Source organism: Vicugna pacos, chromosome 24 (genome assembly GCF_048564905.1).
Source record: "Vicugna pacos chromosome 24, VicPac4, whole genome shotgun sequence".
NCBI lineage: Eukaryota > Metazoa > Chordata > Mammalia > Artiodactyla > Camelidae > Vicugna > Vicugna pacos.
In genome coordinates, this window is record NC_133010.1 from 13,178,806 (window position 1) to 13,205,540 (window position 26,735).

At 42.0% G+C, this 26,735-nt stretch overlaps 2 protein-coding genes across 5 annotated transcripts in view; one reads left to right on the top strand and one right to left on the bottom strand.

Moving 5' to 3' along the window:
• KLHL14 (kelch like family member 14) overlaps window positions 1-26,735 on the top strand; it is a 180,229-nt gene that overhangs the window by 76,003 nt on the left and 77,491 nt on the right. For all 4 annotated transcript variants that reach the window (XR_012063850.1, XR_012063853.1, XR_012063852.1 and 1 more), the window contains exon 2: window positions 21,104-22,095. Coding sequence is in view for 1 of the 4 variants with exons in the window: in XM_031690320.2 (XP_031546180.1) it covers window positions 21,146-22,095 (950 nt within the window). In the remaining 3 variants the exon portion in view is untranslated. The remainder of the gene's footprint in view (window positions 1-21,103; window positions 22,096-26,735) is intronic.
• LOC140688924 (uncharacterized) overlaps window positions 25,497-26,735 on the bottom strand; it is a 203,904-nt gene continuing 202,665 nt past the window's right edge. Inside the window, exon 4 of the mRNA XM_072948892.1 lies at window positions 25,497-25,577. The gene's annotated coding sequence lies outside the window, so the exon portion shown is untranslated. The remainder of the gene's footprint in view (window positions 25,578-26,735) is intronic.

Sequence of the window (26,735 nt, forward strand, 5' to 3'; positions counted from 1 at the left end):
TTCACTGAATTATGCAAAGTTTCTAAATGTTGGCACATATCATTATACAATATTTTTTAAAATATCGTCCATTAATGGTACAACCAATCTCATTAGATAAGTGTTTAAATCAAGTTCAGGTGGTTAATACAGGCTTTCCAAAATTCTGTTTTTCACCAGAAAGCTCAAATTTCAGCCTTGGCAAGAAAAACTGTCAGTTGTTTTTCTTAAAGTGACAGATTCATTCTGTTCATTGTCCAGAAAATTTCTGCCGTATATCCAAATCTGAAAATACCTGTCAGTCATTCTTTCAAGTCAAATCATGTTCCATGAAAAAGAAAAAAAAAGGCTAGTTTAGCTTGCAACTCAAACAGTTACACAAGAATTTTTCCTTCAGACAACCATTATGCTTTGGTAGATAGGATAACTTCCCATTTTGTCATACATATTATTAAAAAGGTATGTATTCAAGGTTAAAAGGTAATAAAATTAATATTTTTATTGCTTCATCAAGTATGTTCTTAAGTTAAACTGACAATATTTTTAAACTGGAGGTGCATAGCATTTACAAACACAATAGCTGCTACTTTAGTTTGATGTCACTGCCTCGACTCTTATCAAAACATTGATAGACCCACATCACTTCTTCCCCGTCAGTACAAATGTCAACATGGACATGTTATCTTTGTATTATTATAAAGATAGTTTTGACCTCATGGACTCTCTGAAAGGATTTCAGGCACCCCTAAGGGTCTGCGGATCACATTTTAAGAGCTGCTGCTCTACGTAAATAATCTCTTGTGCTTATAACTACAAAAAAACTTAAGGACCTCGGAGCTGTTAGAATCTCAGCAGCTTTGCCTTTAAGCCTTCTCTGACTGGTGTGCCGATGCTATTGTTTATACAGTGTGCAGAACTCTAAGTTTTTCATGAGAGCCCCTCAAGGTGATTGTGTTTTAGTTAGTGCTTTGTCTGCTGGTTGTTTTCACTCGTCTTGAGTTTTAGCTCTGTATTCAGTGATTACTCAATTCAACAATTATCCTCCTTTCTCGTAAGTCCTGCACAGTTGGATTGCTGAACATTTCCAGAGCAAATATTGTATCTTTTTTGTCTTCAAGTTCCCCCTTCAAGCACACTACACTTTGGAGGTGTTCAGGAAAGACCGGGGCTCAGTGAGTTACAGGATGACAGGCAGGTTGTCTTCCAGGCTGTTAACTATTCATCCTTATTTCACTGTTGTTCCTTTAGAGTAAGTAGTAGATGAGGATGTGGAAATTACTTAAGAACCTAAGGTGGGATTATTTTTGAACACCGTCACTCACTTTCTCTTTCATTTTTATTTTTCTCTTAAAAAACTCAGTGTCACATTCATGTTGCTGAGAGACTTGTAGACCGTCTGAATGTGCCTGTCTAGTTATTTGTCTCTTAGCGTACCAGCATTCAAGAACAGCTTTCTCCTGAATTATTAGCGAATTGTGTAATGAATGGCTTTCTCTCATACCATTTGATGGATAACTTTGGTGTTTCCTCAGATTTGCTGAGTCTTTAGTATGTGCCTGAAGAAAGTCCAACTGGTTTGAATTTATCAAATGTATGCTTGGAAGGAGTGATTCTCCAACTCTAGTTATTTTACTTTGTTTCTGGCAAAAACTAATATATCAGCCAACATTTATGCATTCTCTCATGTTTTACAACTTATTTCATGGACGTTTGCATTTTCTTTCATACTAATAACAGTTTTATAAGAATTTTATATCAAGGACCTTCTGTTTGCCATTTGCGAGGCTAGAAAATCAACACAAGTAGTTCTGTTTGATGTTAACAAAAATTCAATGAGGCAGGTATTAATATCACTCCCAATTTACAGATGAGGAAACTGAGGCTCACTGGGGTAAATAACTGGGCCTTATAGCTAGTAAATTACAGAGGCAGAACTTGAGCCCAGTTTTCTAACACGAAAGCTTGAATCTTTTCCACTAAAGCACACTCCTGGAAATTTAATTTTAAGTTATTCTTATTGAAAATACTCCAAATTCTTTATCAGAAGTTTGCTTCAAAATACTATGGTTTGGGATTTGCTGTTTTTGGAAAGCTTATGAAAAGATTAAAAGTCTCAGGATTGATGCTGTTTTTTTACAAGTCTCAAAGCTAACAGAAAATATTATCAAACCCTGAAATATTTGGTTAGGATGACAATCTTGGAATATGAGTAGAAGTATTTGACTAATGCCTTTAATGATCTTAGCACTTATCTAGGTGTTAGGTTTTTTTAAAGATGTTCTTTGTTTAATTTTCCCCATTTCCTAAAAACAACTTTTAATTTTCATTTTTAATATTATTTTAAAAAATACTACTTAAGCCATATTTCGTAAACTAATGGAGAATAACATCCCAACTTATAGGTGTAATTTTAACATGGATTCAAGAATCATGTAAATCAACTCCTAAATATCATATTTATGTTCTTGAAAAATTATATTCTCCCACATAGTAGAATTTAATAATAATACAGAAAGAAGACTGACCTCATGAGTGTGACCCAATAGCCATCTTGAGTTTATGTTTCCCGTTAAAATGTCAGTCTGTACCGTGCATCTGTAAGTCAGTGAGTATTAACCTTTGTCAAACGTCTTCATGTCTAATTATAATTAGAAAAGGGAAACTTTTCATAGTCTCTCTCTCCATTCAAATGGATTTGGCCTAAAACTCCATAGATTTTTTCCCCCCTAATTTATTAGCATACCACAGTTAAATATCATTCATTTAGATGTTCATTCATTAAATAGTATTATTTTACCAGTATAGTTTCTAATGCTAGAGAACGAGAGATATAAAGAGAAGGATGAAATGTGATCCTGCAATAGTTTGTGTTTATTACTTTTTTCCTGCAATTAGCTTGCATTGGCTCAGATGGTATATTTGAATCCTTTGCATAATGAAATGATGTTGTAGGTGTCAGCAGTTTGAAGACTAAAAAAAAAAAACTTACACCGTGTTTGGTGTTACTATTATTAGTGCTATTTTAGCACAAATTGAGTCACCTTCTTGCGTGGCCCTCTTTTCTGTAGACTGAAGATAGATGAGATAAAAGATATGATTAAATGCTCACTATCCAATATGTAGGAGTCTCTCTAAGATTTCACTTGGGTGGAAACATTAAGAAATATTAACCTTTAAACATTCTTGGTGTATTGACTTGAAGATATGGCCAGACTGACTCTGCAACAATGGTTCTCAGACTTGAATGGACATCAGAATCACCCGAGAGGCTTGTAAAAACACTAGTTGCTGGACCCCACCTCCAGAATTTCTGATTAAGTGGATCCAGGATAAGGGGCCAAGAATTTGCATTTCTAACAAGTTCTCAGGTGATGCTGTTGCTGCCGACCCAGGGACCACACTCTGAGAATCCTGGCTCTAACATAACCAGGGTCACACTGGCTGTCGGAATGTGAAATTTAATAACAAATTATAGTGCAAGCGAATCAGTAGCTGTCCTATTCATCAATGTACCTATAAAGGTAATCATCCTAAAGCACTTAAGGAAGAATGAGAGAGAAAAGGAAAAGGGGGAAACCATCTAAAAAATGATTTCAATGAGTGAGCCAGTGTCGGTGAAGGAAATAGAGAATCTTTCTTTGCTTGCCACACTTGCACATTGTCTTGACAGTAAGTGTTCTAAGTGTATCCCTGCCCGGAGATAAAGACTCGACAGCATCAGATTTGGAACAGAAAAAAAATAAAAATATTAATGAGAGAAAAGGAATACAACCTTTTCCTCTTCAAGGTAAAAGGGACACTTTAAGTAAGCTTTGAACGTCTGTAAGACACTGTGTTTCATCCATATGTAATAGTCCTAGCCTTAAGTCTGATAAAGGTTAACTTCATGGAGCATGGAGGGCACTACTAAGTGATCAATTGCTTTCACAGGCAATCCAGGTTCTCGCATGCACATCTGTCCTTGGGGCGGCCACCCTCCATAGGACCCCCTGCGGCCAACTAACCACTGAAAACCTGTCACCTTTCTGTGGACAACAGCTGGGCAATCACATCCTTTTCTGAAATTCTAAGCAGGAGCAGGAGGAGCCCCTTGACTCCCGAGCTCACAGAAACATAACAAAGTCACTATTAACATTCAGGCACAACTTTAACCCTCACAGTCCAAAAGTATGCTTCGAGGGAAAGTTGGGATCATCTGAAGGCAAAGGATCTTGCCTGGAGTTAGCTCGTGATCCTAAATGGGGTCTGGACTGGTTAGTAATTCATTCAGTTATGAATTACACTGACTCCCTCCCCACCCTAGTATGAGATTAAACACTCAGGTTTTATTCTGTCATGTAAAAGAGGTGCAGTCAGAATCAGTCCAGGACCCGTGTGGTGGTTTCATGAAACCATCAGGGACCCAGACCCTTTCCAGCCCATCAGCCTTGTCTTCACGATCCAGCATGTGCTGCTGAGGCTCCAGCTAATTTAGGCACTTTTTAGGCAGCAGATTGGAGAAAATGAAGAAAAAGGGCATGCTCCCATCCTTTAAAGGAGACATTTTATAAGTCCCGCAGAATAGCCCCTTTTGCATCTAGCTGTGAGGAAGGCTGGGAAGTGACAACTGAGCAGCAAGAAGCTTAGGTGAAAATTAAGGTTTCATTATCAAAGAGAAAGGAAAACATGGATACTGAGTTAGCGAATAGTAACTTCTGCCATCAGATCCAAGAGAATGAAAATTCTTACTTTCCACCATAGAAAGTGGTAAAGGAGTAAAACACACCAGCATTCCAACTGGAGGTCTCGTGCTTGGGGAGCATAAATGCTCCTTGGGGTGCTTGTTGAAGTTCAGGTTGCTAGCACCCAGGAGATTCTCAATTCACACTCTTAATTTTGCTGTTGTGATTCAAGAGGTACCAAGGACCACGCTTTGAGAAACACTGCTTTACGGTTTCATTACCGCTTGTCAGCCATCTGTCTGCTGCTGCCTGGACTGTTATTGATCATCCCTTGATAAAACAAATTCTGTTCAGTTCCTTTTTAACTCTTTTATTCTCTATAATTAGATCTTGCAAATGGGTTAGACACACTCAACCAAAACGTTTGTTCCATCAGTACAGCAGAGTTAGAATGATAAACAGATGGGTTTTAGCAACGCAGTAAGTCCCTCCTCAAAGGCAGGCAGTAAAGGTCTTCCCGGGGAGGAGTTAACCTGGGTTCCAGCGTCGAGTGGCAGGGCCATGCCTTTTGGCGACTCTAATGGCCGGAAGCAGTTGGATCAAGCAGAGCAGTCAGTCTAACCCTGAGTGATTAATCGCCAAGCAGAATCTCTGGAGCTTTATTCCCCTGTCCCTGCTCTGCTTCCTCTTTAACACTCAGGTAAATGTCAAAAACGGACCTGGGGATTATAGCTGACAAGGGGTAAATGCCTGCATGTTGTCCTCCAAAGGTTAAGGCTCCCAGCCTCAGTTGGAAGCCCTAATCTCCAATAACCATCAATCCACTCTACACTGGTAGGAGTGAGCATATTTATGACTACAGTCACTAAAGGGTGAAATAAAGATTAGTTTTTAGTTAGGAACGCAAAGCTTTTGAGATCAATACAAACTCACTGCTGAAATCAATCTAAAGTTTGGAATTTTTAAGTAAAGATTTACTGGCCTTCCTTGTACACTTAATTTTCCAAAGGGAAAAATCAGCCCAGGAATGTAACATAGTAATCAAACTGAGTAAACACTAGTCAGGTTGTAAACTGACCTTGGTTATGCACATAACAAATAAGTGTCTAAAGCAATAAAAATGCCCATAATGTGGATAGTAAATTTGCCAATAAACAGGTAAAACCAAAATACACATATAGATTTACATGATAAAAATTCTAGCAGCTACATTTGCCTATTTGAAAACATAAATAATCAATAGACATTAATAATGAAGTTATTCATGCGTTTCCCTATTACTGTGCATATTAAGTGTTTCAATTATTTCTACTTAGCTGATAGATAAATGTATAGCTATATTTTATGAAAGCCTTCAAAAGGGATATAGAATTGTTCTTGAAAACAAAGGCTACTGTCTGGATGAAAGAGCAAGTGGACTAGAAGGACACAGCTTGTTAGACTCTGGTGTTCATGTTTGGTGCATGTATACAATTTATTATGCAATTTCTTGAGATTTGACAAAGTAATTGTCTGGCAAACCATAGCTTTAATGATTTTTTTTTTCTGTTTCATCTGAAAAGACTGTAGGTACTTTAGGGAAATGGTTTAATAGATCGGTGTCTGTAAGTACTTTTTCGCTTGTTATGTATCTGTAGGTTGTGGAGACCCAGGGATATTTTAAGAGGAGTGTGATTCCATGTAGTAAATTCATTTTCTTCAGCAGAGTAAGTGCATGAACACTTACGGTAAGCTATAACTTCAGAAATTATTTAAGTTACCCTTGGGCCCTCATAGTGGAACTGCGTATCTTCTCAGTAGGGTACATCAGAGAGCAAACAGGAGAGCATCTCCGACGTGAAGGGGATGCTGGAAGCCAGGGACAGTCTCCCATTCATTTCTGGTCAGCCTGTTGTGACAACAGGTTGGTGTCACCTGCAGTGTTTAGAGGGGAGACTCATCAGCCACCCTCTTGCTGTTCTACAGCTCAGATTCACTTGCCACCGTTTGCTGCCTAGATGCCAGAGATGAGCTCTGATGGCCCTTTGCCTAAAGCATATTCCTTCTGTTCACTCCCTGTGCCCGGGCAGAGCTGGACGAGGATTGGATTCTGGGGACTGATGTTGTCCCCTCTGAAATATTTAGAAGGGAGAGCGAATGTATTTAGTTGCCTAAAGTTTGCATCTGCCACACGGTGCCCCGCTCTTGGGAAATATACAAAGCCACTGAGCAAACTGGTGTATATATTCTTGAATAGTGGACTCCACATGGTTCACAGGACACAGGTAATATTTCTTAATCTATTAAAGCTATTACATTGGTCCTAAAACAATATTTTAATAGATCATTCCTTCTAAGGATGGGTAAAGTAATTTGTAAGTTTTACAAAGTGCACATATACAGTAATTAGATTTTCTGTATATGTATGTATGTAGATGTGTGTGTAAATATGTGATTCATGTGTGCACATGAATGCATATGTGTGCGCATACATGTATGCATGCATGCATGCACACATACAGAATCACCATGTCCACCCTGGGATAGAGAATTGGACCGCTAAAATTGTTGTTGAGATGGTTTGATCAACAATATATCATCTTCCAAAATATTTTGGCAGTTTTTTTTAATCACTTTAATAAATTGTATTTTATTAGGAAATTCATTTAGCACAAATTCAACCTCGGATTCTGCCATTGGAATAAAGAAATTTGGGGTGGAGGTTGCTAAATTGATATCATGAATCTGTATGACTTCAAAAAAAAGCCAGGCTAGGAGTTAAGATACCAGAAGAGTGTCTAAGTTTCTGCAGATTTCAGAACCATATTGATAACTGGCAGTGTGCCTAAAGGATCAAATTCTCATACAGCACCAGTTCTGCTACTGCACAAACATCAAAGCATTTGTTCTCAGGAACAACATGTCAGTGCCGATGTCACCTTACACATAGCATTGGGTGTTTGTTGAGTGGTGTGAAGTGGAATCCATCAGCACCACTGGAACAAAGAAGTCCAAGCCACCTAGCCTCAGTGGTGACAAATTAATTATCTACGTGGTTCCAGGTAGCAAGTTGAGCCCTTGGGAGCCGCAGGATTCTTCTAGGCCAGTAGGGAAGGGGGGCCACACAAACAGAAGGAAACTCTTAAGAGGCTCGACTCTTCATGTCACAGGAGACGATTCCTGAAATGCAGAGGCTCTAAATCTATATTCAGCCCTCCATCTTTGTGTGTCAGAGAAATCCATCTACTCTCATAGCTACTTCTAACACACTAGGCAGGATTCTCAGGGAAGCAAATGTGGGGTGCATACTGGAGCAGAAACACATTCTCTGGCGCCTAAAATGACAAATGTTTAAAAGCTAGCAATAGCCCAAACATTAAAAATCCACAAAAATCACAAAAGTTTAACTAAGTAGCTGCCATATACACACCTCCATAAAACTCTTTTCCCTGAAACTTTCTCTTCATAGTCTTCAATTGCACAATGGCAAAGATTTTAATACCATTTTCTAGAGGAAAGAAATATATATGTCAATTAGTCTTTCTAGCCTTTTTTACATGATTGGTCAATTTTTTTTAATATTGTAGTTTAGAAAATATTTTCAGCTTCCCAAGTTGTATGTATGGATATTATGATGTATTTGGGAGAAACTCAGTAAGTTTCTTTCATATACAAGCTGTAAGATTTGAAGTTTTCTTGTGCAGAGAACCCTCTTAAATAATGCCACATTCTTCAGGGACATTCCTATGACAATACAGCTTCCATTCTACACTTCCTTGTCTCTATTTTGTGTGAGTCAGCATGGCGCAAAGTCAGAATATCCCTGGTGGTCATCCTTTCACTGAGAGGTGGGGGAGCAGGGCGGGGCACTAGCAACAAACTTTACTCTACTTGGTTGTCTACGTGGAAGTACAGATGGTCCTTGACTTACGTTCAGCTAACAATTTTTCACCTTTACAGTGATGCAAAAGCAATATGCATTCAGTAGAAACCTTACGTCTGATTTTGCATGTTGATCTTTCCCTGGGCTAGCGGTATGCAAACGATACTGTCCCGAGATGCTGGGCACGGACGGTGAACTGCGGTTCCCAGGCAGCCACGTGATCCTGAGAGTAAACAACCCATAAACTCACAACCGTCTGTACCCAGAACCGCTCCGTGTCTCACTTTCAGAACAGAGGTCAATGCATTACAGGAGAGACTCAACACTTCAGTATAAAATAGGCTTTGTGTTAGATGGTTTTGCCCAACTGTAGGCTGATGAAGGTGTTCTAAGCACGTTTGAGGTAGGCTAGCCTGAACTGTGTTATTTGGTAGGTTAGGTGTATTAAGTGCATTTTCCACTTACAGTATTTTCAATTTACGATGAATTTATTGAGACGTAACCCCATCGCGAGTGGAGGAAGATCTGTAATTGTGAACACATGATACATCCGACCACATCCTACTCTACCTACACTAAATTCCTGATTCACCTTCCCTTTCGCCATCTCTGAAAAATGTTCACGGGCCCTCCAACACTATCTGACATGAGGGAAAGTCCAAGTGGAACTAGAAAACAATCTTAATCGACTGCAATTAAGATGTCTTATTTTTTCAAATTTTACACGTTGCAAGGGCCCAACCCAGAGACTTGGAAGGCACCTGTGCAAGTGAGGACCCTTCCAAGTGGCCTCTTCTGATCACTGAATTGGGGCGGAATGTAACCATAGCTAAACTGAGAGACCTGTCCCTCTAGCTTACTTCAGAATTAACCCAGGCTCTGCATTCTGAACTGGGAGACCATTTCCCCTGCCTCAGTCAGCACCGCAAGGAAATAGAGATTCAGAATTTGAGTCTCCGAGCTAAAAAGCAGCTACACAGTCCCCCCTACTCCACAGATGCTGAAAATCCTTGGAAACTTAGTATGGGGATAGACTTATTTCTCAGTTCTCTTGTGAGTTAAGTATTTGGGGCTCACCAAGCTGATACTGAGTGTTTTCCATGTACAAAGCATTCTCCCATCAAATTCTCACAATGAGGACAAATGAACTCTCACAAATTCTCACAGTGGGAAAAATGAACCCCATTTCACCTCAGAGAAAACTGAATCTCAGATAAATTAAGTTTCTTGACTAAATTTGCACAATTAGTAAATTGTTTCGTTGAGGTTTTAACATAAGTGATCTCCAGAATCACGTTCTTGACCACCATGCTATACCACCTCCAGCTACCTACAGATGTATAATCTCCTCCTATGAAGACAATATAAATAATAATAGTTTTGGATTATTTTCTCAATTCACAAATTACCTTTACATATGTTAGCTTTCTTGGTCATTATACTGCTCCTAAGAAATAAATACGGTAGGAGTTACTACTATCCTATTTTACAAATGAAAAAAACTAAGACTTAGCAATATTAGGATATTTATGTAACCAAGAGTTGGTGGAGGTGATCCTCGAATCCATTCCTTTCTATTCCAAATCCCATGTTCTTTCCTCCTACTCCCACTGGGCGTTGAACTATCAGGTGAACTGTGGCTACAGCCGCCCCTGTTACGGGAACGTCCAGTCATCATCAAGATCAATGGCTTGTAGAGCAAGAGCCGGCGAGACCGGGGCGCTTTTTCTTACCTGTGTTTGAGGTCTCCCTCTCAGGCTGCAGAATCCTGACATCTCTCGTATTGAAAAGATACTGGACAGTTGAAAACATACTGGACTTCAATTGAAAAGTATTCATTTTCTGTGTGTTAAGCTAAAAACATTTGAAATATAACCCTATTAATAGTAAATCTGAAAGTTGCTTCTAAAGGATGTAGTTTATTCCTCCGTTAGAGCCCTTGGTCACATCCTGTGAGAGCTCAGTGTAGCCTCTGGTCTCATCAGCCCCACGTTAGGGTATACTTACTGTTCTGCCTGTTCTTCCTTCTCGTCTGTTTCCCATGTAAGCCGTTTTAGGTAAAATAAAGTCAGCTGGTAGTGGTTTAGAGTTGAGACATCAGTATGAATTCATGTTTGGCTTAATGTAGATGCAGATGGTGACATATAGAAACATGCAGAGATGTATGTACAGCTTACTCTGCCAGCTGGGAGGGTCTAAAAGAAATACCCCAGTAGCAACTACCAATCTAATGCCCAGATCTTTGTTCCTAATCCCATTCTCCAAAAAAGTAAGCAAGGCTCCTTGGAGAAATGGTTACTTCTAGGACTGGGGCATGAAGTAAGACGAACATGCAGTATTTTGCCATGCAGGGAAGAAAGGAAAGAAAGGAGGGAAGGAGGGAGAAAGAAAAATATATGGCAAGAAATACAGAAGCCAACTGAAAAGACTTCCCAATGGTCAAAACTGGAACAGTTCAAGCAGCAAAATAAAGTAGTATTGGATTATAACCCAAAGTACAAAATAAATATCCATAAGGGTCATTCTGATATAAATAAATAAACAGATGCGAGAATAGACAGATCTCCCTTGCGGACAAATTTCAAATCATCTGTGTAGATACTCCACCCTTGGGACCAGGAACATAACTCTCCACTCCTTATGTGTGGGCTCTGGATAAAAACCGTGTCTCCAAAGAGTATAGAATGGAAAGAGGAGTGAAAAATAAGGAGTGCCTTTACTGTGGAGAAACCTGGTGAATACTACCTCAGCAGCCAGGTGATCAAGTTTAATATCTACAGTCACGTTGATCAAATATACCCTAGATATTACGTGAGTAAAATGGGGCTTTACCCCTATGGTCCTCCTCCCCCAAACCCTCAATCCAATATTATAATGAGAAAAACATCACACAAGTCCCAACTGAAAGACATTCTACAAATGATCTGATCAGTTTTCCTAAAAACTGTCATCAAAAGTCATCAAAAGCAAGGAAAGTATGAGAAACTGTACAGCTAAAAGGAGCCTGAGGACGTTATAAACGTAATGTGGTGTCCTGGGTGGGATTGCGGGACAGAAAAAGGACATTAGGTAAAAACTAAGGAAGTTTGAATAAACTATGGACTTTATCCACATACAACGAGATAAAACTGGACAAAATATCCCTGCAGATGGGATTTAAGTCTCCACAAAAAAGCTTAAATCAGTCTTAGTGTTGGGCTCAATAAGATGTAAAGACAAAATGAAAAGGTTCCAGTTCAGATTTATCATGTTGTATTAGCAGTCACTGTGTGTTACTGTCGTATTTGGGGAAAACATATCCTTTGGTTAGTCAGTTATCCTTTTAAAAAAGTAAAATAAGATACAAAATTCTTTGATTATTTGTCACGTCAGCCAACCACCTCCCAAAATTTATCCAAACCATCAGACAGCACTTCAACAATAAAACAATATTAATTCATAGAATTGAAACAATTTGAAACTTTGCTGAAATACTCTGAAATTTTATATTATAAAACAAACAACATAATTAGAAAGAGGATCGGGTATCCTGGGGTAGGATTGAGGAATAAGGAGTTTAAGGTAAAAGGGATAAGACAGAGCAACGGAGAAATGTTCTGAAAATGGAAATTGAGGAAATTTGCTGTAATATCGAAGAAGCTGAGAGCAGAAGTAGGAGATATTTCAAGGTGTAAACAGCCCATCTCTAAGGAAAACTGGACTGCAGTCAAGACAGTATGTCCTTGTAATGATACAATAATCATTAAGGCTTACGCATTTAAGTATTTGACTAAGAAATGTAGGCATTTCTACAGTAAAAGAAGCACCTTCCCATAAACTCCAGCTCTTTGAAAGTTTTGATGCCTATAAAATAATTTATTTGTGAATGTGCTTAATATAATTTCTGTCTCTACACTCAAAATACTTTCAATTTTTGATTTGTTGTTTGTACCCGACTACTTCCGCAAAGATGACTGGGTAAACCCCTCTGGCCTCTGGGCAGTTTTCAGGGAGTAAAGAAATTTTTTTCTTCTTCTGTTATCTAAACCTTCATCTTATTGCACAAGTCACTAGGAAAGTTCCCAAATGTTCTCTGGGGACCATTCACTCTAGTTAACTTCTCAGTGCAACTCTATACAGTAGTTAAATGAAGGAAATGCTGTTTCTCTCCAAATATGCGAAAACTGAGACGTGGGGAAGAAAAATCATTTGTCCAGAGTCACAGGTGATGTCAGAGACAGGAGCTGAAGCACAGCATCTTCCTCTCTCATCCCCATCAGCTTGAAGGCCGAGGGCCAAAGAGCTGCTTTTCAGAATCCAGGAATATATTCTGCAACCTGTCATTAAATTATCATTAATGATAAATATCCTTACTTTTTCAGAATCTGAATTACTCCAGACACGTATGTGAAATACCAAATATCCCCAGAGATAAAACGATGATTTTAAAAACTAGAGGCAAACAAACTAACACAAAATATCTGAAGTGCCAAGTCAAAACTCGTGGGCCTTTTGTTAAAGTGACCAGTTGCTTCTTAAAGAGCATCATGCGTTGTGGCAACTCTTGAGAAAAGTAGATTTCTTTACTCCTTCCCCCATTCAATATTTGTAGAGCACTGGACACAATGTGCAAAAAAGAAAAAAGTCACAGAGAAAAAGAAAAGGAAAAAAAGAAAAAGAAAAAAAAAGATCTCTAGCTACGTAAGTTTATTTTTTATTTAACGTTCATATGACACCCACTCTGTGTCTGGAACTATTCTAAGCACTTTTACAAATATTTACATAAATGTAAGCATCATAAAACCCTAGGAGGGAGGTGCTCCAGTATGCCCATCCTCAAGTTAAAGAAACCAAGCTGAAAGAGGTTAGTTGCCCAAGGTCACACAAGTGGAAAGAGGCAGAGCTAGGATTCAGACGCAGGTGGCCTGCTTCCAGGATCCAGGCTTAGGAAAATGATGCTGTGCTACTTACATTTAGCAGTTTAAAGCTTCCATACAAGTAACTACTCTTTTCAAATATTCAGAGTGCTCTTCGGAGTGATGGTTGCCATAGGTGAAGGATTTGAGGGCAGCACTCACTAAGGTCCTACCAATTCTTATCTACATGCTGTGAACAGTAAACTGTATATTTCACCATATTATGAAGAGTTTATTGATTTTCAGATAGTAGATCAGTATAATCAAGAGATTGTGTGACATCACTTTAGTTAAATCCCCAACACAGTTTCTCTGATTATGAAGTAACTCTTTGTTCTTTCTGCTGTTACCCTTGAAAACTCACTTTTCATAGTCCATCAGTGTATTTATTGAATAAATACTATGGGCCAGATACAGAGCCATGCACCGTGGGGGATTTTATCAGGCGCTAGGCTCTTTCTACCTCAGAAACTTACAATCTGGCCGAGATCATAAAATATATTTCCCTAACTAAGCAACTAACAACACAAAGAAGTAACTATTAAGTGTCGAAAGAGTAAGTACTGTAAGAAAGTCAGGAGTCTGCTCCTTCCTGCCCCAGTAGTTCAGCATCATACCCTTCTTAGAGCAGTTATCACATTGTAATAACGCACTTGCTGTGTCTAATTCACCAGCCTGTCTCCTCCATTAGAATGAAACCCCTTGAAGGCAAGGGTGCAGTTTTATTCATCGTGGTATCTTCTGTGTTTACCGTGTTGTCAGGTCTATAACAAATGCTTAGCATACGCTTGACGAGTGAATAAACTAAGGTCACAGGAGACAGGCGTTGCTTTGGTGGCCAGCATAGCGGAATGGTTAAACTCTGGAGTCAGATCTCGTGGGGTCTGAATCTCAGCTCTACCTTTGAAATGCTGTGTGACCCTGAAATTTTTACGTGACTTCTCTGCACTTCATTCTGTTCATCGGTAAAATTTTGGTAATAGAAACTTGCTTTATCAGTTAATTTTACTGTGGAACACATCACCCCAACAACTAAACGGCAGCCATTTATTTAACTCAGTTTCTGCGGGTCAGTAATTCGGGCTATGTTAGCTCTTCTAACCGTCTGGGCTGAGGTCACATATACATCTGAGGTCGGTTATCAAGTCAGCTGGGGAGTGGCCTGGTCCGTGTCATATCTCATCTGCCAGCAGGCCAACCAGGGCTTTTCCCCACGGCGGCTGGCAGGGCTCAAAGGAGAGTAGAGGTATACACGGTCTCTTGAGACTCAGATTTGGAGTTGGCACGAAGTCCCCTCCAGCACATTCTGTTGGTCAAAGCAAGTCACAAGGACAACTCACATTCAAAGTGGGGTGGGGGGGAAGCGGCAAAGCCACATTCCTGGGGAAGGATGGAGACTGGGGCCACTTTTACAACCTACCAGACTCTCATAGAAGTAGCAAGAGGATTAAGAAAATGAAACATCTAAAGGCTTCAGACTAGTGTCCGCCACGCAAGCAGTGAGCCCAGTAAGTACAGGCTATCATTACTCCACTTGAGGTTGTCAGGAGAACTAGGTGGGATTCCTATATGCAGAGAACCAAGGCCTCTCGTAAGGGCATCAGCACTGTGGGTGTAGGTGGGTTGTGTTCAGAAAACAGCTAACAGTAAGCTTCCCAGAAGCACCAGAATCTTGGGAACCCAGGATGCTGGCCAAGGGGTTGGGTTTGACCAGGCGGCAACAGTAAACCGTTGGCTTTTGACTAAATGCTGAAGGATAGTGCTATTTCTTGTCTTTCCTTGTTATTTCAGATTTTTTGTTCTTTAGTAAGCTTCTTGATGCTAATGGTATTGTGATATCTCTCATCATATCTACCTAAGATTCAAGATAAAACACTAGAACCCTATGAGTTTCATCTGAATTTTGCCACTCTCTGGCTTTGGGGAGCCAAGATGTGCTTCCTTACTCAATTTTATGGTCAAATGGAATAATGTCTCTCCGTCCACCCCATTTTACAATGGTGGCAATCTGAAAGATCAGGACACAGGAAGTAGTATTTACTAAGGGAAAGAAGCACAGAGGAGGCCTGGCTGTGATGTTTATATCACTGGGGGATAACTCATAAATCTTATGCAGAAAAGTCGAAGACAAGAAAAATAAAGTTTTGATGTGGCTGCTCGTTCATATTGGGCAGCAAACACTTCTTGAGCCACTCTGAAGGTAATCTTGAGTTCGCCTAGTCTGGTGAGATGGTCCTGAGTGACCAGAGCCAGTGATGTACCTGGGTCCCCACCACCCTGGAGGCTGACCCGGCCCGCTCAGAGCTGGTGGCAGCTCTAGTTAGACTGCTCAGAGGGAGCAGACTCAGCCTCTTCCCACTGTACACAGTTTAAATGCAGATTCACTGATGAATAATTTTGATCATTCTGTCCAAGTATGAAGACAGCTTGAATGAGACGCCTACGAGATCATATTTAATTTTTTTATAAGACAATTCCGGCTTCTCTTAGACCATGTGAAATCCATCCTGCTGAGTCCTCTTGACTAGTCACGTCCTTCCTGCCATTTTAAAAACAATAGTGGCAGAGATGCAAGCTGCTGGTAGTGCTCAGCAGGACAGATCAAACACACAGATGCAATTTCTGTACGTTGAACAGTGAAGTGGGATAAAATTCAAACACTTACAGTCGCTTAGTAGCTAGCATCTGATTGCTGCAAATTGAATCTTTCATCACGGGATTTATTGTAAAGGGTGTCATATCATTTGTGAGTTCTGCAATAATTTCAGTCAAAGTGCCAGGGCAAGATAAGGGACGTGTGCAATTTACAGGATATAAATGCTAGTTTATGCAGATTCTGAACAAAAAAACATTCTATTATCAACATTCTTTCTCTAATTGCTTACAAAATAGCCATACTTTTCATTTTTCTCTGATTTCTGAGCATTCTCAAATTGGGTAACTTTAAAATCCAGAAGGAAACAGCATTGTCACTTGAACAGCTGTTTCAAAACTACCCCCTTCAACCCCCTCTTCTCCTTTCACTCTCACTGATAAATAAGCATTAAAATCACAGGTAGTTAAAATTTTGGAAATGTGGCTTTTATATTGTTTGGAAACTACAAAGGTCTAGTAATCATAATTACTGATCAATATATCCTATTAGTAAATATGTATTTTTTATATTTATATATTATATATATAATATATATTTATATATATATAAATTCAAGGCTAAGATATTGTGAGGTCTACAAAACATACCTGAATTTCTAGTTCCTTTATGATAAAATGGAATGATGGCAACAATTTAAATGATCAATACTCTTATTCACCTTTGGATTTAGTTCCAAATACTTCATTGGAAGCTCATAAATGATCAACACCCAAAGCGTACTGTACAAATTGTACTTTGCATGTATGAGAGTTTGTGACACTTCACATACTTGATAGCTTTAACTGCTAATGAAACAGAACCCCCAAAAGGCACTGAATTACAGCCACACAGTCTTCCTATTCAAGACCTAAATAAGGGGCATTAAAAAAAAAAAAAACAGTAGGGCCAGAAGATTTGGATAATCTGTTCTCTTTCTTTCCCTTGCTCTAATAAAAAAAAATCCTTTTCTATTATTTCACTACGTATTTGGGCTTTTTTAGTATAAATATGAATATGAGAATGCAGCACCCCAGCAAGATCTGAATAAAGTACTCTTACCCTCAGATAATCTAGGACCTTGATAGGGAAAAGCCCTTGTGAGGGATAAATGCTTCCGTGTGATTCTTCTTCATCCGTTTAAGAGTAAATATCCCATATGCATGTTTATGTCTAGCACTCTAAATGGGGAATTCCCTATTTCTGAACCAAAGAATTTTCAGATTTCCCCCCTCCCTTCAGCAGGTGTCTTTCCATCTCTCACCAATCAAAGACGAAGATAAAAAGGCAGCCTTTCAAGTGGTGCCCTGATGTGTATTTTAATAAGTTTACTGATCAGAGCACATAGAAATTAGAATGAATCATGTTCCTGTATTTAATACCAAACAAAACTCTATTTAACGTATGTCCAGCTTTCATCCATGTTCATTTTATTCAAGGGCATACCTTCCTTTTTCTGCTGCTTTTTTTTTCTTTCTTTCTTGGACACCTCCAGCCCCCACTGACAACCAAAATGCAGGGCTATAAATGTAAGGGCGCAATACATCACGAGATAAGTCTAGGGAACGTGTCCTCTACCAAAATGCACATGAATCTCTGGTACAGCTAAAATTCCAGAGTCATGCTGGGGTTCGTTTTGCATGCTAAGCAGGGTCAAAAATGTGAGCTCTCTGTGACCAACCCTGTATACCAGATGAGCTCCAAAGTTGAAAGGTTACATTGCAGCTGAGGTTCTTAGCACTTGATTCTACCTCCTGCAAATCGAAGACTCCTAATTGAAAGACAAATCTGACAATAGGATAATCTTCCAATAAAAAAAATGGGACTTCTGAACCCTTATTGTTGGGAAGAGCTGACAGAGAAGTTCAGCGATGGTTGTATAACCAGACAAAATGATGGGGAAAGTATGTTTTCCAGCAAGACCATAAAGCTTGAATAGTGCAGGGAAACAGATGTAAAGGGAAGGGCTGTCCTCTATTCTGTCTACCACCTCTCCTTCCACCCACCCCCCTCCCCCCGATTGTACACTCAGCCACTCATCTCTCAGGCAAGGGCTCCTGACTTCCAAGTCAGACTCAAACCCCAAATACCAAGACACTATAAAGTGGCATCGTGGCATACTTTGAGATCAGACGGTTTCTGCATTTCATCGTGAGAGGGGAGGTGGAGGGGGGGTGAAAGGGAAAAGCAGCATACCAATGTAGTGAAATCTGGAAACAACAGCACATATACAGACACACAAAAAAAGTTTGCATATTGCACAGAGCGCTTGAAGATCATAAATCTATGCATGAGAAAGATGTAGTGGAAATTTTGGGGGGATTAGAGTTTATTTTTGTCATCTCTGTGAGACAGCTACTCATTCATCCAGATCACAGCTAAGAAAAAAGCTGGTCACAGAAATTAGCAGTTTCAGCTCAGCAGCGAAGTCGCCAGCCTGTGAAGGCAGAGAGAAATTGACTAATTAGCAATGCGCACTAAAACTTGACGGTTCTTTATAGAGAGAGAGAAGAGAGAGGGAGAGAGAGGGAGCGGGAGGGAGGGGGGGCTCGCTTTTTCCCCTTCTTTCTTCCAAAGATGTTTGAAATCGCAGTCATTTACGCTCGACAATTTTTACAATAGCCTTGAGCCATAATTTTGCGAGTCTCTCCAGCATCCATCCCCCTGTATGGTCTCTCTCTACTGGCCAAGCACGACCGTTTCTCTCCCCAACCGTGGATTTCCTATTACTCTCGTTACGACTCACTGAGCCCCAGGCCCAAGGATAATGATGTGTTGTTTCTTGGTAGCATAATTTGTCACACGTACATTTTTTCTTCTTCTTCTCTTGCAGAAAGCTCTGCTCCCTCTCTCTCTCTCCCTCTCTCTCCCTCTCTCTCTCCCTCTCTCTTTCTCTCTTTTCTCCCTCTCCTACATTTTCTTGCTGTTGCTAATTCATGGTGATCAAATGATGTACGACAAAATAAATTGTAAAGAGTGACTGCCTGGAGTTGGGAACCAGAAGGTGTCCCCCCCCCCCAAGGAGAGAGCAAACCTTTAAAAAGGAAGGACAATTGATTTTTGGGGGGGAGCTTAAGTGAGCCTTGACTTTGCAGCTGGTTGAAAGCAGGTAAGTTTCTGGCCTTGTGTCTGCCTTGTGTGTATTTTGTTCTGTCTTTTGGGTAGTTGGCGGGGGGGAGGGACGGGGAGGGAGTCTTTCAGAGGGGTGGGGGGGTGGCTGTGTGGCAGACGCTCATAAAGAATAAAACTCCTATTGCAAGAAATAAGCAGATGAAGGAGAAAGGCAAGGGAAGAGAACAAGAAGGAAGGGGAGCAGGGAAAGATGGGGGGGAAGACAACGAAGCGGGGAGAGCGAGAGAGGTATGACCGGGTCCACTTAAAGGGAGAGACTCAGGGAGATGTTTCAGAAAAGCCAGAGCTTTGGGGGCGGGGGGGGGGCGGGGGTGCTGCCGGGGGAGGGAGCTCGCGGGAGATGAGGGTCCACCTGGAACGGGATGATAAAGTGAGTGGAGAGGAGCCCAGTCCGGTGTAAATAGGAAGCCGGCGATCCAGGACCGGCGCCAGGCAGGGCAGAGTGAGCCGCAGTGGAAGGGGCAGGTCCGGCGGGATCCCTCTGAGCCGGGCGGCGGCGGCGGCGGCTCTCCCCGGCCGGCGGGCGCGCGGGCGGGATGTGGGCAGAGGGTCCCTTTCTGCTCGGCCCTGGAAGGTGCAATTACAGGTTAAGGACCTGGCGTATCGATCTCCCCTCGCCTCCCCCATCCTGCCCTCCTCTGCCTAGATGCGGGCGGCTCAGACTTTTCACAGAAGTAGTTCCAGGGCCGAGGGAGTGGGGGTGCCCGAGTGGGGGGGGGCTGTGCCCAAAGGCTCTGAAGGAAGCCAGGGCTTCGGGCAGCGACGCGGGGTGGGGTGCAGAGACCTGGCACAGAACTGCGCACCTCCCTCCCCACTGGTCAGCCCCCCTCCCCCAACACCTGCCAGTTAACTTGAACTTCTCATAGTTACTGGAGTTAAAGCCACTGCGCCTGGTGCCCGAGAGGGAGAGCCGTCCACACGAGTCCCTCCGGGCCTCCTGGCTCTTGCTCTAAACCCTCCCCAGTAGCCCTACTTCTCCCCCCCCCATCCTCCTGGGCGCCCCGGGGCCAGGGCACAGGGGAGACACGCCTGAACTTCCGCGCTTTGAAATGCGGGGGGGGGGGGTCGGGGGAGCGGGGGTCTGGGTGGAGGGGACTGAAGGGATTCTCCTGCCAGGTTTAAAGGCGTCTCTGGAAAATTAGCAAAACTGAGTGGTGACGGGGAAGCCAACAGTTTGCGAAGCAGGGAAGCAGGAAGGGCCGGGGTGAGGGAAATGAGCTAGAATTGATAAGGACAGCTCCCGCCTCTGCCGAGTCCACTGAGCTGGTCCTCACCGCGCTCCGCTGCACTTTCCCGGGAGAAGAAAGGGCTTTATCTGCTTCCTCAGACTGTTAGCCTAGGAGTTTCTCGGGGCAGCACGGATAATCGAAAGGGTTCCCAGCTTTTGAAGAGCTAGGAATCGCCCGCCCACACGCTTCTGAGGCCCCCTTTTCCACCCCCTAAAACTGGACCAACTGCGAAAAGCAAAGCTGCTGCCACAAATAGACCTGGAAGCTCCGCCGACGGTCGCCTCCGCGCTTTCGGGGCACCCCCGGCTCCCCACTCTCTGGCCTTGCTCTGCCTCCGGCCCGGCATGGACACAAGCCCACGAGGTGTCTCGGCCTCAGCCGCCACTTGGCCGTCGCTGCTGTCACCGCTGTCGCTGCCAAGAGGCGAGCCGGGGTGGTTTTAGGAAAGTGAGGGACGAAGTGTGTGGGCGGTGGCGACAGAAGTAGCAGGAGCAGAACGGGCACCCGGACCCCAGGCAGGGCCCTTCTGGTGGCGCTCTCGGATCCAGCGCCTTGAGACCTGCCTCCTAGGGTCTGGGTCCGGAGGCCAAGCTGAGCACTGATTGTTGTTCTTCGCCCTCCCCTCCCCTCCACACCCTTCCCCACCCCGACCACACCCCACCCCCTCCACTACCCTTCTCCCCTCCCGCCCATCCCCCACCCCTGTCTGCCAGGTTGGAGGAGGGTTTAAAGCAGGTGCGCCGAGTCAGCTCGCCATGTCCAGATCCGGGGACAGGACCTCCACCTTCGACCCCAGCCACAGCGACAACCTGCTGCACGGCCTCAACCTGCTGTGGAGGAAGCAGCTGTTTTGCGACGTGACCCTGACGGCCCAGGGCCAGCAGTTCCACTGCCACAAGGCCGTGCTGGCCTCCTGCTCGCAGTACTTCCGATCGCTCTTCTCCAGCCACCCCCCTCTCGGGGGAGGGGTCGGCGGCCAGGACGGCCTGGGGGCCCCCAAGGACCAGCAGCAGCAGCCGCCGCAGCAGCAGCCCCCACAACAGCAGCCGCCGCCGCCGCAGGAGGAGCCCGGCACTCCTTCCTCCTCCCCCGACGACAAGCTGCTGACCAGTCCCCGGGCCATCAACAACCTGGTGCTGCAGGGCTGCTCGTCCATCGGGCTGCGCCTGGTGCTCGAGTACCTCTACACGGCCAACGTGACCCTGTCCCTGGACACGGTGGAGGAGGTGCTGTCGGTCAGCAAGATCTTGCACATCCCCCAGGTCACCAAGCTCTGCGTGCAGTTCCTCAACGACCAGATCTCGGTGCAGAACTACAAGCAGGTGTGCAAGATCGCCGCGCTGCACGGCCTGGAGGAGACCAAGAAGCTGGCCAACAAGTACCTGGTGGAGGATGTGCTGCTGCTCAACTTCGAGGAGATGCGCGCCCTGCTGGACTCGCTGCCGCCCCCCGTGGAGTCGGAGCTGGCGCTCTTCCAGATGTCCGTGCTGTGGCTGGAGCACGACCGCGAGACCCGCATGCAGTACGCGCCCGACCTCATGAAGCGCCTCCGCTTCGCGCTTATCCCGGCCCCCGAGCTGGTGGAGCGGGTCCAGTCCGTGGATTTCATGCGCACCGACCCGGTCTGCCAGAAGCTGCTGCTGGACGCCATGAACTACCACCTGATGCCCTTCAGGCAGCACTGCAGGCAGAGCCTGGCCAGCAGGTAGGAGACAACAAAGAGGAGGTGGGGGGAGCCCCAGAGGCCGGAGGGAGGGGAGGGGGCAGGGGAGAGGGGGAGAGAGGTGGGCTAGGCGGGAGGCTCCCACAGGCTGAAAACAAACGAAAACAAACAATTCGGACTGTGTGGGGAAAGTTGATTTCAGTCCCGAAAAGGTCAACAGGAAACTGGCCCCACAGCATCCCTGAGCGCTAGGAAGCCTACGTTGTCAGTATCCCTAGAGCGGGAAACGTGGGACTCCTGGACCGAACTGACAAGCAGGTGGGGCCAAAGGCCAGGCAGTTAGAAGTGCAGCTTTGGAACCCTTTCCATCCGGTCTCCCCTCTGCATCTCCAAATGAGCTTGCTTAAGGAAAAGGATTCTGTGATGAGAAGTCCCCACCCTACTCCACCTCTTTCCTGCCTTGGGCAAGCAGAAGTGCCTGGAAACGCTCGAGGAGGAAAGCTTTCCTTCTTTCTGTCTGACACTCAAGTTATTTTTTGCTTTGCAGCGACTGGGGTTTGCTCCCTTTGGAGGCTAGAGCTCTGAAGGGCTTTGTCTGTTTGGGTCGCTATTGGGAATTCTGGCATCCCAGACCCAGGCTAACTTTTCTATCTCGTGAAAAGCAAGGCCTTTCCTTTTCACTTATAAAGGGGAGCAGAGCGAGAGGTTTCAGGGTTTCGGAGTGAATCCTGCCAAGTAGCTCCCATCTCAAAGGGAGCAGTTGAAAACTGAGAGGAGGGGAGTCGGTGAGCTCCAGTTAGTTCTGTGTGCCTGCTCTGAGGTCACAAAGAAGTTGGAGACTTCTTGTTGTTGTTACTATTTGGAACGTGTCTTGGGTGTGTATTGAAAGTAGGATTTCATGTCAAAGGGGAGAGAGAAACAATGCCTTTTTAAAATGCTGCTGAGATTCTTTTTACAAGACTGTAGGAACTGACAATAGTGTTTTGTTGGCTCCAATTTTAAAACCTTTCTTAATGAGCCCTGGCAGAGGGTTGCTTTCTCTTTTTAAACAAGAGCAGAGGTATCATCCCAGTTTCCCATGATAAAGCATCATCATAAGTGCAGATGTCAGGCTACCCCAGTCTCATCCACCTAAGTGTTTTGTTAGAAAGAACATGGTTTAAAAATCCATCAGGGCCTTTTCCCATTCAGAAGGACGTCTAAAAACTGGGGTCCACTTTCTGCAGCCTCCTGGAATTAAATGTTTATTTTTCTCCATCCTGATGTTTCTACCAGACGTAGGTAACTGAAGTTTTAAGAAATTGGAACCTATCCTCTACAGTTGTTTAGGGAGCAATGGGGTTCAGGTGAGGCCTATGGGAGGCATGGGAAATCTTGAACTTAGAAATCTTGTAAGCTGATTTGTCTAATATTTGTGAGAAGCAAATGAATGAATTGTGGTATTAGAAGATGCCAGTAAGACACCATCACAAGCAAGAATCCAAACTCGTGTGCTTGCATAGTGAACACAGGCGTCCAAGTGACAACAAGAACGTGGATTGTAGTTTCATTTTGTAGGACTTTTCCATTTGTCTAAAGATCAAAATGCTAAGCTTAGTGTGATTAGTGTGACTTAGTGGGCAAAGTCACCACCTCAGTGGGCATTGGTGATTAATATTCTATTACTTTAACTTTTATAACTTTTAAGTGACTTCCAAGTATACTTCATTTAGCATATATCATACATATTCAGTTATAGTCCTAAGCATACATTTATTCATATTTTTAAAACATTTATACAATCTAGTATAAATTCAGAAACCCAAAAGGGTAATAAAGCTAAAATTTAACTTGTTCTAAGAGTAATTTGGAGGAATGAGTATTATAAATTTGACCCAGTAAATAATTTCTGAAGCCCTCAGTGCACTTTTATCTAAGAAGTATGTCCTAGGCTTCAGAGTTAGAAGACTTTCAAAATGCAAAATCCATTTTCCCACATCCGTCTGGATTCAGCACACCAGCTGGGGCCTGCTGGCTCTGTCCTGGTGGCTGGCTGAGATACCAGGCTGCCTGGCTCCGTGACGACACCTTCCAGCTTCACTGGGCCATATCATTTGAAGGATATGTAGTGCTGTCTGACCACTGAATGCTTACAAGTGTCATGGATGCTGCAAGAATCTGATACTTCTGCGGTAGGAAGAAAACTGATATTTTCCTTCAAAAGCGGAAGATGCAGAAAATAGTGTGTGTGAACCTGTTGTTGATCTCAAAGTAATTTAATTTAGATTTCGCTCTATTGTTGGTAACAGTAGCATTTTAATTTTAGGGACTAATTACATCCTTCCAATTTTAATTCACAGAAAGAAAGCAAGAATAACCATCCAGATCTTAACTTTAGTGCAGACAAAAATGCTGTAAGTTGCAACCAGTTGTATTATATCGGCCCATTTATTATAACATCAGCGTGCTATAAAAATGTTCTCTCAGCCTCACATGTAGTTTAACAGAGGGATAAATGTGTTAAACAATTGTTTTTGAAATCGCACCACTTTTATTGAAGACAATTGAATGGAAGAGCATTGCATTTATTACTTTTTATCCACCTGTAGTTTCTAAAGTCTATATATGAAAGAGTCCCTCAAATTCAGAGAAGGAGTTGGAAAATTAAAATTGGCCAGTCTCTTGGAATAAGTTCAAAATATAAGCAAATAGGATAACTTCAAAGGGAATTTATTTATTTAAGAGTATGTTAGCTATAGAAATATAGGGCTATTTATATAATAACAATATTTTAAGCATGTTTTTTCAAATTAAGTAATTTTGAATTTTTATTAATTCTAGAAAAATAAAGCAAGCCAAGCATACTTTGTAAATACTCAAATTAATTTAATTCTTGCCCTGGTTGTTTAATTTTTCTGACTATGCCGTTTATGCTTAGATTCATATTTTATTTTAGCAAACTAAGCATTAAGGATTTTAAAAAATAAGAGACTTATTATCTTATGTTCAAATATATACATAACTAAGTGAAGATAACAGGACTTGGACAAAAATTAAAATATTTGAAGTCTTACTCCTTAATTATTTTCATTTTATTTTATTGCAAGAAATGGGACGCTTAAGAAATAAGTTTTTGAAAAAGCTTCTGGGAGAGTCATTATTAAAGGCTTCTAAAGCACAAAAATAAAATTTAATGAAGTGACACGACGTGCAACATTTAGTGTGTTAAAAGTAAATATCAGAAGACTTACAGTCAAGTTTAGCTTAAGTAACCCAAAAAAGTTTTTTTATTTGTATTAAAATAATTTTTTACATAATTTAGTAACTGTCCCAAATAAATCAAATTGGACTTCATTACCTAACTTCTCTTTTACTTTTTCACTGCATCTCCCACAATGTAACAGTTAAATAAATGTTCATTGAAAGCTGAAGGAACTAAGATTCAAAAGAAGAAAGTCTCAGGCTTACATTTTACGAATATGTTCTTCAATCTACCTTCTTTTTTCACATAACAATAGTCTATTGAGGCTCCTCCAGGAAGACACCTGTAATAGAAAAGCATTCGTAAAAATAATTATATTTTTTAAACATTTAATCACCAGCCATTATAGTCCCATATACAGTCCTATATTGAAGTGTATAGTTTTCAAGAGATTATATTTTACGGAAGATAGAGGACTACCTTACAAAGATTTCCCTTTCTGCAAAATAGTCTATTTAAAGATTTCACATAAATTAATGTAAAAATCTATTCAAACATCAGGAATACTAATTATCTATTTGCTGAAATGACTTGCAGTGCTTAAAACGCCATTAGATTTCCTTAAGGCATAGTTTTAATTCCTGGTTTTGGTGCTTAGAAAGTGTTTCTTTCAATGTAGGACAATATTTTCTGTGGTTTTCTTCCTAAGACCTGAATAACAACCTTAGCAAAGCAAACTAATCTCAAATCCATGCATCCTCTAAATTGTAACTTTCCTTTATATCAATTTGATACCCTCAGATAAGAAGTTGTTATGTAGTTAGATTTCGTATCCGAAGTCACTCAACCATTCAGAATACAATTTGTTTATTATCTGAAACAGGACCATTGATTACAAAATTATGTCACAAGTATGGGAGCCAAGTAGTTACATCCTACAATCAGAAGCCAGTTAGAGTAAACCTTAGTGCATTGCATTAGCTTAGAGAACTTACTGACAATAGTGGACATGTTCAAATTATAACCCATGCTTGTAATTTTTTCCATAATTATGAACACATTGAGGCACACTCATTACCTCAGCTAATTTCGAAGTATCTCAGTTTTCTTAACTTAAAAATACAGTGAAAAAATGTTACTTTATTTACAATAGTTACTTCATATCAGGTGATACTCTAAGCATTTTACAAACATTAACTTATTTAATGCTCATAACAGCCCTAAGGGGTGGGTACTATCATTTGCTTCATTTTATGGGAAAACTGATGCACAGAGAAGTTAAGCATTTTGCCCATGATTGCACAGCTGCTAAGTGGTAGAACCAAAGTCTGAGCCCAAGCAGTGTGTCTCTTGAGTCTGTGTTCTCATCCACGGTGTTCTGCTTCTTACTGTGAGCCTCTACTCTAGCATATAACCTGGTGACTGACCTTAGAGCTACATGTAGACTTAAGATTTCCCTTTGGAAAGAAATTTGTGAGGGTTAAATTTCAATGTATCCAAC